The sequence below is a fragment of the Synchiropus splendidus genome, chromosome 13 (assembly GCF_027744825.2).
Source record: "Synchiropus splendidus isolate RoL2022-P1 chromosome 13, RoL_Sspl_1.0, whole genome shotgun sequence".
NCBI classification, from domain to species: Eukaryota; Metazoa; Chordata; class Actinopteri; order Syngnathiformes; family Callionymidae; genus Synchiropus; species Synchiropus splendidus.
In genome coordinates, this window is record NC_071346.1 from 1,093,735 (window position 1) to 1,110,605 (window position 16,871).

Consider the following 16,871-nt stretch of genomic DNA (forward strand, 5'->3'; position numbering starts at 1 on the left):
AATGAAAGAACATAGAGTAGAAAAATCAAAGAAAAAAAAAACAGGCAGAACAAAGCACTGCCATACCAGTCATGGCGGCTGATTTGGCTTCTTCAATGGACTCGTATTTGTCCGTGAGCTGTGCCCTCGTGACTCTGTGTTCAGTCTGTTCCTGCTCCAGTCGCTGCTGCAGAGTCTTCAGCTTGTAGTTCAGGTCGATCTCGAGGTTATTCTTTTCCTGCATGGACAACAGTACACACTGAAGAGACGTGCACTGGCTCCCCTCAGAGGAAAAAAACGGCATCAGGGACCCAAACCTTCTCCAGGTTGTTGCTTCTCTCCTGGGCCTGTTTACGTTCCGCTTCCACTTTGGAGACTGTGTGTTTCAAGTTCTTGTTGTCCTCCTGCAGACCTGCCATCCTCGCTGAGAAAGAAAAATTAGGTTATTGTCTGTCCAAAGCTCCACAGCTGCTCAGTATTAAACTTAGTATGTGAGAAGAAGGGTTTGATAGTAGCCACCGGACTGACAGCAGGGGCTGCTTTGCTCAGCACGGACCACCTCGGTCCGTTTAGCTACAGCTGAAACTGGAGGACATTAAAATTCACCTTGCAGCTCTCTGATCTCCTCAGATCCCTGGCTGTAGTTCCTCCTCTCGGAGTCCAGCGTGCTCTGAAGAAGCAGCAGCTCCTTCTCCAGCTGACTCTTCTCTCCGTCGGCCGAACGGCTCCTCTCCTGCAGCTCACGGTTCAAACTCTCCAGCTGGCTCATGGACTTGGCCATCTCCGTGTGGCTCTTCCTCAGTCGTGCCGCCGTGTCAGACTCTGCCCTCAAGAGGTCATTGGCCTCCTCCAGCTGGAAGAGCAGAAAATCACATTTGGGGAAAAATTCACGGGCAGATCCTCTCAGAGCTGTTCACAGCAAGGCCACAGGTATGCACATTCTGAGTGTACCTGATTCTGAAGCTGCAAGATCTTGTCATTCGAGGCCTGAGAGTTCTGGCTGATTTTCCTCATGTCTTCAAGCTGCTCCTTTAGAGTCGAAACTACAGGAAAAACAGATGACGTGAGTCAAAACTGAAGCAATCTGAAACATAGATTATATTGGACAATTAGGAAACCCGTCCTGAAGATGCAACGACCAACATGACGTCTGATGGAAAGGGGAGTCACAATGACACTTCTATTTCAGAATATTTATAAGCACAAGAATTATTCTTCTACTGAGGCAAGTTTTTGGTTCAGTTGCCATATTAGTAGCTATGTCCTGTAAGGTAGGTAAACGGTGCTGTGAGGATGACCACTAATACATAAAAGTTATTCTTCAAGGGTTTAATGCTGTGTGTACTTCAGAGGCCCTTCACTATTTTTCACCTTCATTCTCCAAATTGCGCCTCTTTTCTGCCTCTGATTCAGCCTTTCTTTGGACCTCAGCAAATCTGTGCTGCAGCATGTGCTTCTCCTTCTCCAGTGCAGACACGCTGGCCTCGGCACTTTTCCTCAAGTTGGCCTGTGGCAAGAGAACAGCAGCGGTGATGTGGCAGCACCCAGGATCTCATTACAATCACAGCTGGAGATGCAGGATTTTATAATGCGCTGATGTTGAGATCCCACCTCCTCGTCCATTTCTTTCATGATCTTGTCGATCCTGGTGTTGGAGCTCCTGGAAACCCAGCAGAACACAACTTGTATTCGAAGCATCATGTGAGATACATGATTGAATCGATGCAGTGCAACATCTATTTCTGGATAACCAAGAAATGATGGCAGAATTGACTTATTTACTAGCTAGCAGATGGTTTCTATGACTAACTTGCCCGACTGCCAAGCCTACCTTAGTGGCGGACATGTTCAGAGCTAGATGCATATGTGCCAATAGAACAGTAAGAGACTTCATGTCTTGAGATGCTATGACACACATTCATCATTATATATATATATATATATATATATATATATATATATATATATATATACTATGACCAGACTGGAGCACATTAAATCAGTGACACGTAAACTTCCCTGACCTGCACTTCTGCTCCAGCTCATCCTTCAGCTGCATCTCAGTGTGCAGCTGTTCCTCCAACAGGTAGATTCTCTTCTGCATATTCTCCAGCTACCACAAAGGAAAAAAAAACATTTTACATTGATGGTCTAACAGGCAAAAGAGGCAACACGACACTCACATGACTCTTGTCTTCCTTTGTTGAGGGGCTGCGTTTGTCACTGGTCTTGGTGCTGCCACTGGAGCTGCGCAACAGACTGCCAACGGATCACAAATGTCACTCAAAGCCAAAGATCCTTTATTTCACAACAGAATCAAAGTCAGAATTGAGCAAAGACGTACTGCTGATTGCTGTAGTAAGTGAAACCAACAAAGGGGAGCTGGTTGCCGACGAAGGCCTTTGGTATTGGGAATGTCTCTTCCTCGCCGCGATCTTCTTCAATGTCATCGAAATTACTGGTGTCTATGTCGCTGCTCAGCTCAGGAACTACAGGGGCGGCAGCTGCACAAACATGACAGGTCACAATATGATAAATGGACAATCACTCGGTCCAAAAGTGCCATCTTTCATGGACAGCAATAACCCAGGATCCACACATCATGTGGTGACCTACATACATTCCACAGACAAACGACAGCCTTTTCCTTAAAGCTAACAGGATTACAAATAATGAGTCTGCAGAGAAATGTGTTGACTCAAGCTGTCTTCAGAGTAAAACATAAATCCGGTGGCGACTTGACAGCAAACAGTTCTTCATGAACAAACAGCTCTTCTAACGCAAGATGACAATGGAGTGGTTGATGCCACGAATGGCCCACGATTCTTGAGGATGATTTGCTCTTACTCTCTCGGATGTTCTCCCAAGTCCACTGGTCATTCTTAAAAAACGGGTGTCTCTTGATCTCATCCACACCATTCCTTCCGAGGCGAACCTCCCTGCAAGAACGGAAAAGACAATGAAACATATTAGGCAGTGAGTCACGGGAGAAACCACTGGCTGTGATTCAACTGCACGGTCTGTCCATAAACAAAATGTATACCATTTATGGGGGTGAATGAAACACCTCACACGCAGACAGACTAGCTTTAGTGAGTGCTGCTGTGCTATTTTTAGGAAAAGACTCACTTGGGATATGCACGTGCACTGCTTCTTACCTGTCAGTCAGAAATGCACAGATGAGATTCTTGGCATCGTTGGAGATGTCGCTGTCATCAGGGAAGGTCAGGGCGTTCTTATGATTCATAATTTTGCTGTAGGTGCCGACCAAGGAGTCTGCATAGAACGGCGTGTCACCTTGAACGAAGAAGAGGAGAAAACCTGAGTCACTGGACAGAACCTTTTAGACATCCGTCAGAAATACTGATCACTTTACCACTCACCCACTAGCATTTCATAGAGGAAAACTCCCACCGACCACCAGTCACACTCCCGGCCGTAATAACCGTCTCCTCCTTGAGATTTCAGTACCTCTGGTGAAATGTAGTCTGGAGTTCCCACAGCTGTGTCACATCGTACCATACCGTCCTGAAATGGGATTTGGATCGTGTTTTTCAGAAGTGTTACAAGCACCTGAAAGTATAGTCATAATCCCCTGACCGGGACTAAGAACCCTTCCACTGGAAAAATACCTTGTTCATTTTCATGCAGGTTCCAAAGTCCGCCAGTTTTAAGTGACCAGCTTTGTCGAGCAACATATTATCAGGTTTCACGTCCCTGGGAAGTGGAAAAAAAGGGATTTAGAAATCAGCCCAAACATTCAAGACCATCATTCCACAGACCTTCATCACTATAGTTCTGAATCACAGTCCTCACAGATTCGGCTGGAGCCACAAAATAACTCCTCAGTGTCACCAAAGGTCAATGTCAACCTCATCGCAGCGTTGCAGTTTTTTAACATAACAATTTGGTGACTAAAGTAAGACTGCACTATCCGTGGATGACAGACTCACATCAGCATCAAAGAGCCTCCACACAACCAAGGTTGGACCAAGAAAGGTTGAAGTCATCTACGAACAATTTTAAAGCCATGAAATTGTTTCTACATGTTAAAGTAGTTAAGTGACTCATTACGAGCACAATATTTCGGGTACAGGCGGAGGAGGCTGCAGTTATCTGAATGCCAGTACAAATGGCCTGCATCAGTGGCAGCTGCAGCACCTTTCAGAAGCATAAACCGAAGCTCAAGCTTACCTATGAATGAAGCCCATGGCGTGGATCCCGTCCAAAGCCAGCACCACTTCAGCAGTGTAAAAGCGAGCCCATTTCTCAGGGACGTCGTAGTTGCTCATCAAGTTCACCAAATCCCCACCGGGCATGTACTCCATCACCATGTAGAGGTAGCGATCATCCTGGAATGCGAAAAAGAGCTGCGGAGCAGAAGCAAGAGTTGATGACTCACAGGAAGTAGCTATGATGAAATCAGAGGTGAAATCCCACTCTCGGCTTCCGACTACAGACATTTCCGACCATTGTTTACTTCCCTCGTACCTGCACCACCCAGGAGCTGTTGGCAAAAGCCATGATGTCTCTCTCTTCCCAGAAGAAAGCAGAGTCCGACCTTTTGATCATCTCAAACTTGCTCAGCAGCTTCATGGCGTACACCTTGCACGTAGCTTTGTGTCTCACCTGCACAGGAAAAAGCAAAAAAAAAGAACATAAAGAATATGCATTACTTATTCTGACACCGTTCCTGCATGTAGAAACTCACAGTTCAAAACCAAATACTAATGAAAACAACAACCTGGTTCTGAAGCCTAATCTAGCTACAAAGACAAGAGCATAAATGTCTCCCAAACTTACCAACTGCACCTCTCCGAAAGCACCCCTCCCAATGACCTTGACAACCTCGTAATCCTCGGCTTTCATACGTAGATCTCGGATTTTGCTGATGGTGTCCTTGTCTGGGAAGAAACAACGTGCAAACATTAACTACGGCAGACAAAACCACATTTTTCATGTGACACACACAAGGTAAACATGACAGTCATTTCACTTAAGTAATCCTGACACAAATGTTTGTGTACCAAATATATTATTTAAACAAGAAGCACATGCAGCAGCCACGTTCAGACAAATGGAGCTCAGAAGCAATCAAATAAAACAAAGTGCCTATTTCTGAGCTTTGATGAAGCCTCACGCTGGCATGAACACACAAGCACTGCATGAGCGTATCAAAATCTGACTTATAGTAAATCACCTCCAATGTTGCTTCTAGCGGGAGTGTGATTATAACTGTTATGATTGACAGTTTTCATTTTAAGTCAAGAGGCATTTCAGTGCGGTTGCCAGTTACAGTAGTTTGATTTCCAGTAGGAGGGGAGGAAGAGCTCAGTTTCTCAAACCTGCCGCACTTTATTGTGGTGTGCATTAGCAAACCGGAGGTGCCCAAATTGCTCTTTGGGGTTTGTGAGAGGTCACTTTTCTCAATCACAGGCCACAGTGCACAAGACACTGCAGTTAACCACAGGCTTCAGCTCGACTCCACTGAAGTGGCATGATGCAGAAACTTATTTCCAGTATTCAACTATGAATGCAGCCTCATCATCCAGGTGCAGCATGAACTTCCAGAGCAGGGTCTCATCTCGAGGTCACTTCTACATGACACCATTTACAGCCTCGCCTTGTGAGCTGTGAGAACTGAGGATTCCTCCATATCTGCCTGTCAGTGGTGACTGAAGCAGCAATATGCTGCTGCCATTGTGTTGGATTCATGAGAAAATCCCTCAAACCAGTTTGGCTAACAAAGAAAACGAGTGATAAACCAGACACGTTTCTGCTCTGTTCAACAAGGAAATCAAACTAACAACATACAGCCCTGGGGCAGCTTGACAACACAGGCTGAATAAACAAGAGTGTGATTTGAGTTGAGGTTTTACTGACACATTCATGGACAAATCGCGCAACTCTTGTGTAGTTTCTACGGACACCCAGTGTTCATATTGTCCACATCCAACCAGTCACGCTTAAAACTTCCTTTCTGCTTCGAGATGCCATTTAGGGAAAGTTTACAGCTTCAGCCTGATGTAACAGGCTTTTGATACAAGCCTCCTCGAGGGAACATGGTAAGAAGAAAGGTTCAGCCAAATTTGGTCATGGCCGCTCAACAGGGATCAATTACAACCCCCATGGGACACAGCTGGCACAGCAAAGCATAGAACATGGGATCTCAGAGGGGTTCAAGTTCAACAGATCCCCAAAAAAGTGAGGACTCTGCTATCAGATTAAGAACATTTGGAGTGAGTCACTTCCAGACTGAGGGCCATTTAACAGGATCACAAGCCACAGAGGAAAACTGTTGGGCACATAATAAACACAGAACCCAGGTTTAGCCGCAAGACACATTTTTAGAGGCCACAGTTTGTGTATGCGGGTGTGCTTGTGTGTGCGGTTATTTTCAGTAAACCAGAGAATTTATAGAGCAAAGGAATCAGCTGATATGATCGGGATGCAGAGGGCTAAAAAGAATCCAGAGCGAAGAGCCCTGGGGGCAACACATGCCACTGAGGTCCAGCGCCTCACAAGACAGTCAGTCCATTAGTCCGCATCCATCAGCGCAGTCAAACACGTCGCTGTGACACACTGAAGTGCTGCAGCTAAAGTAATCGTTCCGGGGAATAATTAAATTCCGCTCAAGGGTTACAACACAAGACTCCCATTCATGTTACTAGTTTAACTACGAGAGCCGTCTCATCACGTGAAGGCCACAGAACTGCCACACAATGAATGCAAAGGAAATCTGCACCTGGACAGAGCGGTTGATATAACCAGCGAGCGTCATCCCTGGAGTTACTGGAGAGTACGACTGGTTATATCAGTGATCAAAACATCAAGTTTCAACGAAAAAGAAAACCTAGATTTAATATGCATCATCGTCTGCTTCTGAGCTGCAGCTGTCTACTGTCTGTCGCAAACAAACAAACATCCTCATTTGTTAACATTCACCCTCTGTCAGTTCAGGTATAAAAATGCCATTGGAAGCAATGACGGGTATGTTTTCATGTCACACTGTTGACCTCTGAGGGTACAAACATGTTTACACATAAAAACCTAGTCGGAATCTCCACGCAGTAACAAGACTATTGCATCGCAGGTCAATGAATTGAGCTTAGTCAAGTTATTTGGGGGGTTATGGAGGGCGATGGAAAAGAGAAGCATCAGGATCGGCGTCATGTGGGTCACCAGCCATTTATGAAAGCTCCTTTTGTTGAGGGGGACACTAAGCAGCAGACACCCATTGTGTCCACCCCACATGGAAGCGGTGACCCTAAAACAGCCTTCCTTTCTGATGCAGGGCACATACACGTATATGAGCGAAATGAAGCCACGAGGAGTTCATCTTTAATGGAGGACATGAGACGAAAGCGACTTACATCTATTCAAGAAGTTGTCAATGCTCTTGTTTTTCCTCAGGGCAGGAAAGTCCAGGTCATAGACGAGCGCATCCAACCCATCCTGCAGAGACGAGAGGATGTGTTAGGGAATCAGCAGAACAACACAGTTTATAGGGATAAATACAGAATCATAACTGTAAACAATGTGTTCACAGATTACAGTTGCACTTTCTGAAACAAGGCACTATTTTAATTTTGAAACAAGTCTGTCTATGACAGGCTGATCACATCACAATAACTGCTATGATAACCAGTAAATATTAATATCGTTTCCAAGTGTCCATGTGTGTGACTTCACAAAGCAGTTTTGATGTGTGACTGGTGGAATCTAAGCAACCAACTGATCTTTGACTCGGGCTGAGAAGGAATTTCCCACACTTACTGTAGTTTCTAATTAAAGCGACTCAACTAACTAAGCACTTTTTCACGAGTGAGGCAGCAGGGTCAGGTGAGGTTCAACACGCCGGCGCTTGAAATGAAATCAAAACCCAGAGCCTTCCTCGGGACATGCAGCGGATGACTGAGTGAGTAAATGAGTATTAAAAACGGGAGGCGCACCATCGTGCCGAGAGCATGCCACCTCGTCTGGAGCGACACATGGACGCAAGTGCCACCGGCAGGATTTAATCTAATCTTCTATAATCCACAATAGCTGAAACAAAACAGACACACAAACACTTCACCATTGTGTTGTGCTTTTGCTCCCAAGAGTGAGCCAGATGTTGAGACCCTGATATCCGCTGTCTTCATGGTCATATTCCCAGGAACTACATCTGCCATTTTAGCTAATTGGATGATAAGAATTCATGAATAACTTCATCCTTCCTTCAGCATTACATCAGACCTCACATAGTTATTCATGCGATGTGAAGCATGTGATGTGGAACATGAGGTGAACAACAAGTCCTCTACTTTAGCATCTTGGCGTCAAACAATGATGACACATGGTGAATCAGCAGCTCAGACAAAACAAGAATCCTCTTAAGTTACACAGCGGCTGCTGCTGCTGCTCAGCAGTGGGGGTCAGCGCCAGACCCCCCTCAGAGATTTTTAACCTGCAGGGTGCAGGCTGCAGACGGAAGGAAGGAAGGGAAAAAAAGAATGGAAATTACTTTGCTGTGAGGTAAAGTAGGCCGCAGTGGGGATGGCAAAAAGCATTTCTTATGTACAATTGAAAAAGTAGTTTAAATTCAGACGTGCATGAAGCAGAAAAGAACAATTGCAGGAAACTGGATAGTCTGCTTTCAACTGAAGCATAAGATTACTTAAGTCAATTATTGATCGATCAGCCAATCAATGAAAACAAAATTCATCTCAATACAGCTGCCTGCTTTTAAGAAAAATACTGTCCTCATGGAATTATCATGTCTGGGACATATCATGGAATACACAATTAGTGTCCTGATCATAGAATATTGATCTGCCATTTAGTTAGCAAAACTGAATGTTGGTTCAGTGAAAATCCATCAGGAGCCTGGAATCATCAGATGAAGATAAATACTGCTGTTTTCCCTTTTAAACTTCATCTTTTTGTGCTCATTTGTCAAGAGAAAATAAAAGTTGATTGTCGCAAAGTGCCAAATACGGAAAGAAACCATAATAATTAGAAGGCAATCTTGATCTGAAGTGAATACAAAAATGGGAAAATCATCTGATGGATGTGCAAAGGAGATCGTCTGCTTCACCGTGCTCTGCCAGTCGCCTGTGGAAAAAAGCTGGAGAACCAAGTCCTCCAGGACCCTAATCACAAGGCGCTCTGCTCAGCCGAGAACGTTTGCATAACTTCCTGCCACAGAGAACTCTGGACGGCCACAGTAACATTCCTCTACAGGACTGTACACGTCAGAGAGCTATTTTAGGTATGTGGCCAAACAAGTTCTCGACAAAAAGTGAAGGAAGGGAGGAAAAAAACCCATCCCAAGTCCAGAGCCACATAGTGAGCTTTATTTTCACTCGGCACTAGTAACACTGTGACGGAAAAGAGGGGAGGGAGATGTGGGGCGCACATGTGGGCCTGAGTCGCCCACTGGAAGAACAAATGGAGGAAAAAACAAACTCCTGTTCGGAGGTGGCCCAGCAATCTCAACCAAAGCAATGAAGTGGCCAAATAAGCCGCTAATTCACATCATGAGGTGGTGTGGGAAGTTTCTGAGTTTGGATGCACGCAGTGACTCTCTCAACTCTTTTATCCTTATGAGAAAAACAAATCATAAGTGAAAGGGAGCGGGGTCACATCTTACTGATGATCATCAGTGCTATGGCAACCAGTATTAGGTCACTTTAAACGTGACACTGCACAGAACAAACACAAGACTCTTGCTTTAGTTTCATCTCTGGATTACAGGCACTGATGTCAGACACAACTAGAAACCTGACTCACTCGAGATATGCCATCAGATTACAACCCCAACGTTCTCTTTTCTGCTTCCTCCAACTTCTCCATGATGGTCTGAAATTCTGATGCAACTCACAGAAACACGTCAAGCTCCTTTTATGAAGCGCACCATGGTTTTGCCTGTACATTAGCACCACATGCAGCCACTGTCATCGACTGGACCAAGACAGAATGACAGGAACTCATCTGCGTGGGGCTGCTGACATGAGTGACACGCATTTCTGGATTCTCCCTAGCACTTTTGCAGCATAGGAGCGCCCTACCCTAGGATTGTGACCACCTACACTGGGTTTTCCACTGATTTCAGTTGTCAACATGAAGTGAAGTGTGACTCGCAGTGATGAAAAAAAATGTGCTCCGTCGGCCGTCCACTCATTCCACTCCAACACATCCTCTCCGCCAGCCCAAGCCCTGCATGAAAACACCCCGACACTGGGAAAAATTCATCTTGCTTAAGTCAACAATCAGTAACATTGTTTGTTCTCTTATAGAAAGAACCTGCTATGACTTTAAACTGTAAAAACTGGCCTTATGCTGTAGATGGGATACAGCAGCTTTCTCGTCACACAAACCTTTAACAGCCTCTCCACCTGGGCAGTGCTGCTCAGTAACAGTAGAACCACCATTCAACACAGGTGTAGGAAAATCAGCAGCTCATCCAGGACACAAACAAGGACAGTAAACATCCATGACATTCACTGTGCTGTCAGGACAGGCGCCAGCTGAGCTTCAGATCAATCAAGACGAGAAGACAAACCAACGACTAAAACACTGCTAGAATTGCTTTGCCTTTTCACCACCAACCCCGGCACAGCCAGCCAGCCAGCCACCATTTTTGTAGCAGCTGTGCAGTCATCTAAGTGACATTCACAGGGGCGATGGTTCACGAGGAACTACATGAATAGAAAACAAATTAAGTGATCGAAGCATCGTCTGGTTTTGCTTGGCCCATACTCCGTAAGATTACTAAATAATAACGTGAAACGTGGTGAGCTTCAAAAAACACCGTGTGCCAACGCAGAATACACAATCTGGTGGTTGATATTACAGATGGTAATTATTTCTTAAAGCTTTAGAAGGGGAGAAATCCAGACAACACACAAGCTCTTTTCCAGACTTTTTAAGTGTGAGTTGAAATTTCCATGGGAGATTCAGCCACATCATCCCTTTCAGCATGCCAGCACAAGGCATGTGGACTGGCCTGTGTGAAGTTCTGCTTCTCACTTCCTCCTCTGCCACCTCTTTAAGACAATATGCTTCTCACATGTGAGGGACTGTGCACACAACCTCCCAGTCCAACTGTAAATGTGAGCACAAAAGTGATGACACAAAGCAATGAGGTCACCATATCATCGGCCAAAAATGTTGACTATTCTTTCCTCACCAGCGCAGCTCATCTTGCTTACACTGCTTCTCCAGCATGCATGTGTAATGCAGGGAGTACAAGAAGCCAATGTTTTCAATGAGGGGCCACACCTGACAAAACATGGATGAAGGAGGAGAAAGATGAAGAAGAAAAGGACCCGTGTGTGAGACAGAGAGATTTAAAAATAGACTAGTGAGAGGAGAAGGAGACTCATGCGCAGGAATGGAGATTAATATAAGAGAAAACGTAAGATAGGGAAGAGAAATGGAGGTTTATTATTATTCGCTGATGTCACGCTTGATGAAAGACTGCAGTCTTTTAGGTTCGTCTTAGGACTTTGAAGAGGTTAGTTACACGTAACATACCTCAAAGATCGAGCTAAAACTGTTACATATGCCAGTTTTGTCACAATGCACTCAGCACAAAGACCTCGTATAATCCAGCTGTGCATAATATCAACTGACAGAAAATCCCACTTACCTAGAAATACTGCATATCTAACAACTCTACTGGATAAATGACTGTGACAGTGAACTCTGAGGTGGCAAAACAGGGGCATTCCATTTCCTTATGAGGTCCCAGTGAGCGAGAATCACTGTCACAAACGCTCTCATGTCAAAATATAATTGCACCATTCCAACAGTGAAGAGCATTCACGTGTGTCCTCCAACTGAGCTCTAGATTCCCAAGCAAAAACTGCAGTAAAGACCTGGATTTCTGACCTCAGCCTGACAAACATCAACCTTATTATCCGTGGAATCAGACTACTCCAGCTATCTTCGCAGGATAAGGGTCATAGAGTCCTTTGAAAATGGGGCAAACTGGATTTCGCTTCAGATGGGATAAGAAGGGAAAAGTAGCAGCTGGCTATTAGACGTAATGGCGAATTAAAGGAAGAAATGTTCCATTATTAAAGGACTAAAGAACATTTCAGTGTGCATTCCTGCACACAATAAGTCAGTTGATTGAGTGAAGCACCAGAAATAGCCCGGCCAATTGTTTTTGTCATAGATGAATAGCTGCGCAGGGACTCCACTACTGAGAGCGCTGAAGCTTCAGGACAATACAAACGTTTGAATTTTCCATTAATAAGAGCATGTTTAACGTGGAACAGTGGACCCAGAGACCCTGCTTATAAATGGCCGTGACAGTTTACACATTCAAGTCAAAGCAGGTCAATTACTGGGGTGTCTGTATTCGTGGATTCAGTGGAGCCTCGAATGGAACAATGGCAGGGAAACACAAAACTGTACAGATGTTAGTAAACATCCACATGCCACAGAGTACAACGGTCGTAAACAACAGACTACTTCAGAGTTTCATGGTAAATCCTTGATCACAGAAACTGAAGCATTTAATACACACTTCAAGTGGATCAGGCTTCATCAAACGCAACCTGGCAACAGGAATCATCTTGAACTAGTTATTGACCTTTAAATTGTTTGTCGCTTTTTGGATAATACAGTCACTAATTGATTGAGAGGAAGAACACCAAGACCAGATCCACTTGTTTAAGAACATTCATAGTTCATCGGGGCTCGCTCAGTGCAGAGCCACAGAATGTGAAACATTTCATCTAATTAATAATCCACAGGATGATTAGTAATTTAAAGCCACCGCACCTGACGAGGAAGAGTGTGCTCAACAATTCAAACGCTGCTTCAAATCTCTTTGCTTTCGAAGGTAGCAGAGTGAAGCAAGCGTTCTCAACAAGGGCCAAAGATCATGTAGGTATACAGGTGAGACTGGAGATGTTTGGGCTCCTCAACAGTGCAATAGTTGTAACACCTTTATTTCTCAGAAAAAAAAACAAATATTTTAAAGCAAAGGAGCTGCTTTCCTTTTATTTTTTAAAAGTTCTAAAACGATGTGCATGAGGTGGTAAAACTTCAGTGTGTAGTCCAACTAAAGCCCCGTAAAGAACTGCAATTGTTGTCTACAAAGTGGACAATAAGAAACCTATTTTCCGACCTCATTAATATTCATTCACTACTCAGACGGTGGCCTTTTCATGGACTGCTTCTACTGTACTGTGGGTAACAGTAGCTCAACAAACTTCCTCAGACACAACAAAAAAGATGTTTAATAAAAGTGTCCAGTCAGTTGTGTCTAAAAGATTCCATTCTTAACTCTTCAACGCACTTTGGAATAAGCGCTTTCCTGGCACATAATAGGTGCATGTAGAATTCACACTACTTTAACAACCATGTAATTTCCTGTAATTACACTTATTACAGATTCCCAGTCCAAAGACGGATGAAAGGGGATCAAAAGAAAATGGAGCTATTGCAAAGGATTTTTTGAAGTCAAGTTGATTCCAGAAACGAGAAGAAATGGGTTGTAGTGAAAATGCCGAAGGGCAGCCAACAGAGAAAGGAACCCAGGAAACCATAGGCAAGAAAATGGAACTGTCACTGGAGTCGGGGCTGAAAAAACAAACTCAAGACAAGAGCAAAATAATAACATGAGGGCCAACGCAGACTTTACAGGGCTTCCACATCACAATGTTGGGAATTCTGTCTGAGCAGATAGGCCTTAAGTAGCCTGACGGAGGCATGATTGAGGAGGGGGCAGTCACTGCAGATAAGGCACCCTTCTGTCCAAGCAGGATTTATTTAGAGGGGTAAAGATAAGAGGGACAGGGTTAGAATACGAGCCTTGATAGGCGAGGCCAGGCGGTAAGATGCAGGACAAATGTCAGCACAGTCCCTCGGACACAGAGCAGAGCTCGGGACATAGGTAGAGAAACATGGCTGGTAAAAGGCTTGCATTGTGCATTCTGATGGAACCTATTACTCATAGCCAAGCACGTTGGCTGCTTTATGAGTTAAATGTCCCGATTCACTGCCTTCAGAAACATGAGTCTTCAGTCCACATAATTTTGGTTTATGGGTAGAAAGCAGAGCCCACACCCAGCTACCTCAGAGGAGCCTGCCTGGGCTCAACTCTCCCCAGAGTTGCAGAATGGCTTTAGGGACACACGGGCCAGTCAAAGACAAGAGGTTATTTGATTAGGACGGAATTTTATTAAAGTGTGGGTGGAGCTGCACGGTGGCAGCCAGAGCAGAAGGCCTCCATTCATTGATCAAGGGAGATTGCAGCGAGCTTGAAAAGAGGAACAACACACTTGTGTGTAGCGCTGCCAGCACGAACAGTCGCCACAGCTTTTTGCTATTAAAATGCAAAGAGTGTGCACTTTTAGGTGAGTTTAATTGGTGCTTTCACAAACGGGGCGTGAGGTCACAGGCAGTAGTTTAGGTCTCCAAACATGGCTGTCAACAGCTCCTGCATGTAAATGCAACCCGTGAAAACTTCCTCGTGAAATACTTCATAAATAATAAGTAAGTTTAAGAGTGCCAAGCATGATGACATAACACCAGCCAGAGTCATCTATGAGATGTAGGGAAACGCACTGATCAAACTCCCATCAAGAATCTTTTCGCCATTTGGTTTGGGACTCAAAAGTGGACCAGGAATTACATCAACACATCTGACACATTACATGGAAATATGGGAAAGAGATGATATGAATTGTTCTTCACTCTGCTCCTTTTCAATGTAAGACGAAATATCAACTGAATTGTAACGCATCAATATTAAGGGAGTAAGAAAGAGTGCTCAAATATCACAATACTCGCACAATATTGTCCTGATATTTTAAGTTGACTGTATCGATATCCTGTACATAGATATTTGGATATACTACTGCATTTTTCACATTTTCATTCTCTACACATTTTGTTGATTATGAGCAGCTTGTTCATTCTTCTGCAAAATTCAACTGAAAGTTTAACCGGAGTTAGAGGGAAAATAAACTTGTTTTCATGCTCGTAATATATCTGAATTCTCCCCCTTAAAATGATGGCTCTTGTTAACAAATATTATAGAATATTGCTGAACTACAGTATCACAATGTAGAATGTAAATATAATGGTCAAGGACATGTCAAGTGTAATTACAATGCCTTAAGAGGAAGGTGAAATAAACATTCATTCATGTGAAAGTCTGGTACATGCCACCACACCTTTGCTATGGAGTGAGGCAAGTTCAAATCATTTAAATGATGCGTAATGGTGTATATCCACATCCACATGTGTATACATAACTGCAGGGAAATGATCTTCAGTTGAGAAATAATCTTGTATAATTCAGGAATAGACCTGTTCCGTAAGTCTTCGTTACATGGAAGATCAAGTGTGAAACGACAAGTCTGTTTGGTCTAAATGATTTCGCTCCACATTCAGAGAGCAGGATGTGTTATTGGTAAGCGAGGGACTAGTGTGGCCCCATAACCTTTGTGTCATCACCAGAGACGTTCGTGTCTTAGATGGAACAAGTGCTATGATCGCTCACATTAACCATAGTCTCCTGACAACCAAACATTCCCTTACATTAGATCCACTAGATGTAAACGCAATTTCAACCTTCAATCGAGATGTATTCGAGATGATTTATCCTAGTCTACAGGCGCTGCCCAGGCGTCGCAGACAGATAAGGAGAATGGATTTCATCGATCGCATTCCAATACACGGAAGCAGCCACGGCGAGGAGCAGGAATTGAGGACAGGCGAACTGCGTTCACCGAGTTAATGACCTTAACTCATTCAAACAGGTGACTAGTGTGACTGTTCAGGACTGGCATATGTCAGGCGGAGTCCTAAAATCTTGACTCCAAGTCGGTGATCGGGTCCGCTTCGCAATGAAGGCAACTGTACGAGCCGTTCGGGTGGTTCAGCCGACACACAACAGAACTGAGAACTTGGAGAAGCGGTGAAAATGCAACAGATGTCGCATGTAGCACAAACATTGCCGCTCCAAGAAGTAGACAGATCCGGGACGGCTAACTAGCATGCTAATGTGCTACGGACTTACCAGAAGACAGTCTGTGTTTATTTCCGACTTCGGGTCCTTCAACATGGCATCGATTTTCCCGAACCGAGCCTCCATGCTTTCTCCTGCCGACATGTTTGCCGTCACACACTGTCCCGGGTGGTTTCGGACCAAACAACAAATGCTCGCTGGCTAGCTAGCTTTAGCAGCCAGTGGTAGCCAGCTAGCCGAATGTTCCGTTCTTCTTGTCAACTTTGGTCGCAGTTCAGAGGGAAGACATCAACAGGAGCCGTCCGAGGTCACGGTGGGTCTGTAGAAGCCACATTCTGTGTAGAAAAACGCCCCCCCTCGCATGTATGTCCGGCAACTTTGGCTGGAAACGGACCGAGATTAGTCAGCCTCCGCAGGATGCCACGGAGCAGAAGGGCTTCAAATGTCGCTGCATCAAAACAAAAGGAAGTTCAAACTAGCATCTGCAGTCCGTTCCTTTCGTCAGCTCGGTGCCACCTCCAGGCCCGCTCACATTGCTGCAGCAGGCCCCTGCACAGGGCGACACGCCAGTCTGACAGCTCAAAAGTAGAAGTGGGGGGAAAAAACTTCTGCTTCTTCTTCTTCCAAATGTCGATCCTCTGAACGTGGAGTGGTTGTAACGTCTGCGCGGTGCTTCCGCCGCGGCCCCGGCGCTCAGCGACGCTCGCACACTCGGCGTTCCGAAGCCTCCTTGTCTCAGATAGCAGTGGCGCTAGCATCAAGTTTGGCTGCCGTGAGAGAGGAAAACAGCAGACGGTGCCCGATTTTCTCCCACAGCCTGGCCAACATGTCCGCCTTCCTGTTCAAACAGCCCAGAGAAGCCACTTCAAATGTCAGGCACTGCGCATGCGCGCCACCCCGGCGCACGCAGGAGTTC

General features: G+C 44.9%; 1 protein-coding gene across 4 annotated transcripts in view; it reads right to left on the reverse strand.

Moving 5' to 3' along the window:
• The window catches only part of rock1 (Rho-associated, coiled-coil containing protein kinase 1), a 25,278-nt gene extending 8,453 nt beyond the window's left edge, over window positions 1-16,825 (reverse strand). For 3 of the 4 annotated variants that reach the window (XM_053883334.1, XM_053883333.1, XM_053883336.1), the window contains exons 1-18: window positions 16,007-16,825; window positions 7,353-7,434; window positions 4,783-4,883; window positions 4,471-4,608; window positions 4,174-4,349; window positions 3,612-3,696; window positions 3,363-3,507; window positions 3,138-3,276; window positions 2,827-2,918; window positions 2,324-2,483; window positions 2,163-2,238; window positions 2,004-2,092; window positions 1,591-1,639; window positions 1,351-1,486; window positions 931-1,022; window positions 586-832; window positions 297-403; window positions 67-217 (exon numbers count right to left, since the gene is read on the reverse strand). In XM_053883334.1, the coding sequence (XP_053739309.1) occupies window positions 67-217; window positions 297-403; window positions 586-832; window positions 931-1,022; window positions 1,351-1,486; window positions 1,591-1,639; window positions 2,004-2,092; window positions 2,163-2,238; window positions 2,324-2,483; window positions 2,827-2,918; window positions 3,138-3,276; window positions 3,363-3,507; window positions 3,612-3,696; window positions 4,174-4,349; window positions 4,471-4,608; window positions 4,783-4,883; window positions 7,353-7,434; window positions 16,007-16,099 (2,158 nt within the window). In that variant the 5' untranslated portion in view covers window positions 16,100-16,825. Of the gene's footprint in view, window positions 1-66; window positions 218-296; window positions 404-585; window positions 833-930; window positions 1,023-1,350; window positions 1,487-1,590; window positions 1,640-2,003; window positions 2,093-2,162; window positions 2,239-2,323; window positions 2,484-2,826; window positions 2,919-3,137; window positions 3,277-3,362; window positions 3,508-3,611; window positions 3,697-4,173; window positions 4,350-4,470; window positions 4,609-4,782; window positions 4,884-7,352; window positions 7,435-11,614; window positions 11,898-16,006 lie in introns of those variants that run through there. The other variant, XM_053883335.1, reaches the window with a different exon arrangement.
• Between the last annotated feature and the right edge of the window lie 46 nt (window positions 16,826-16,871).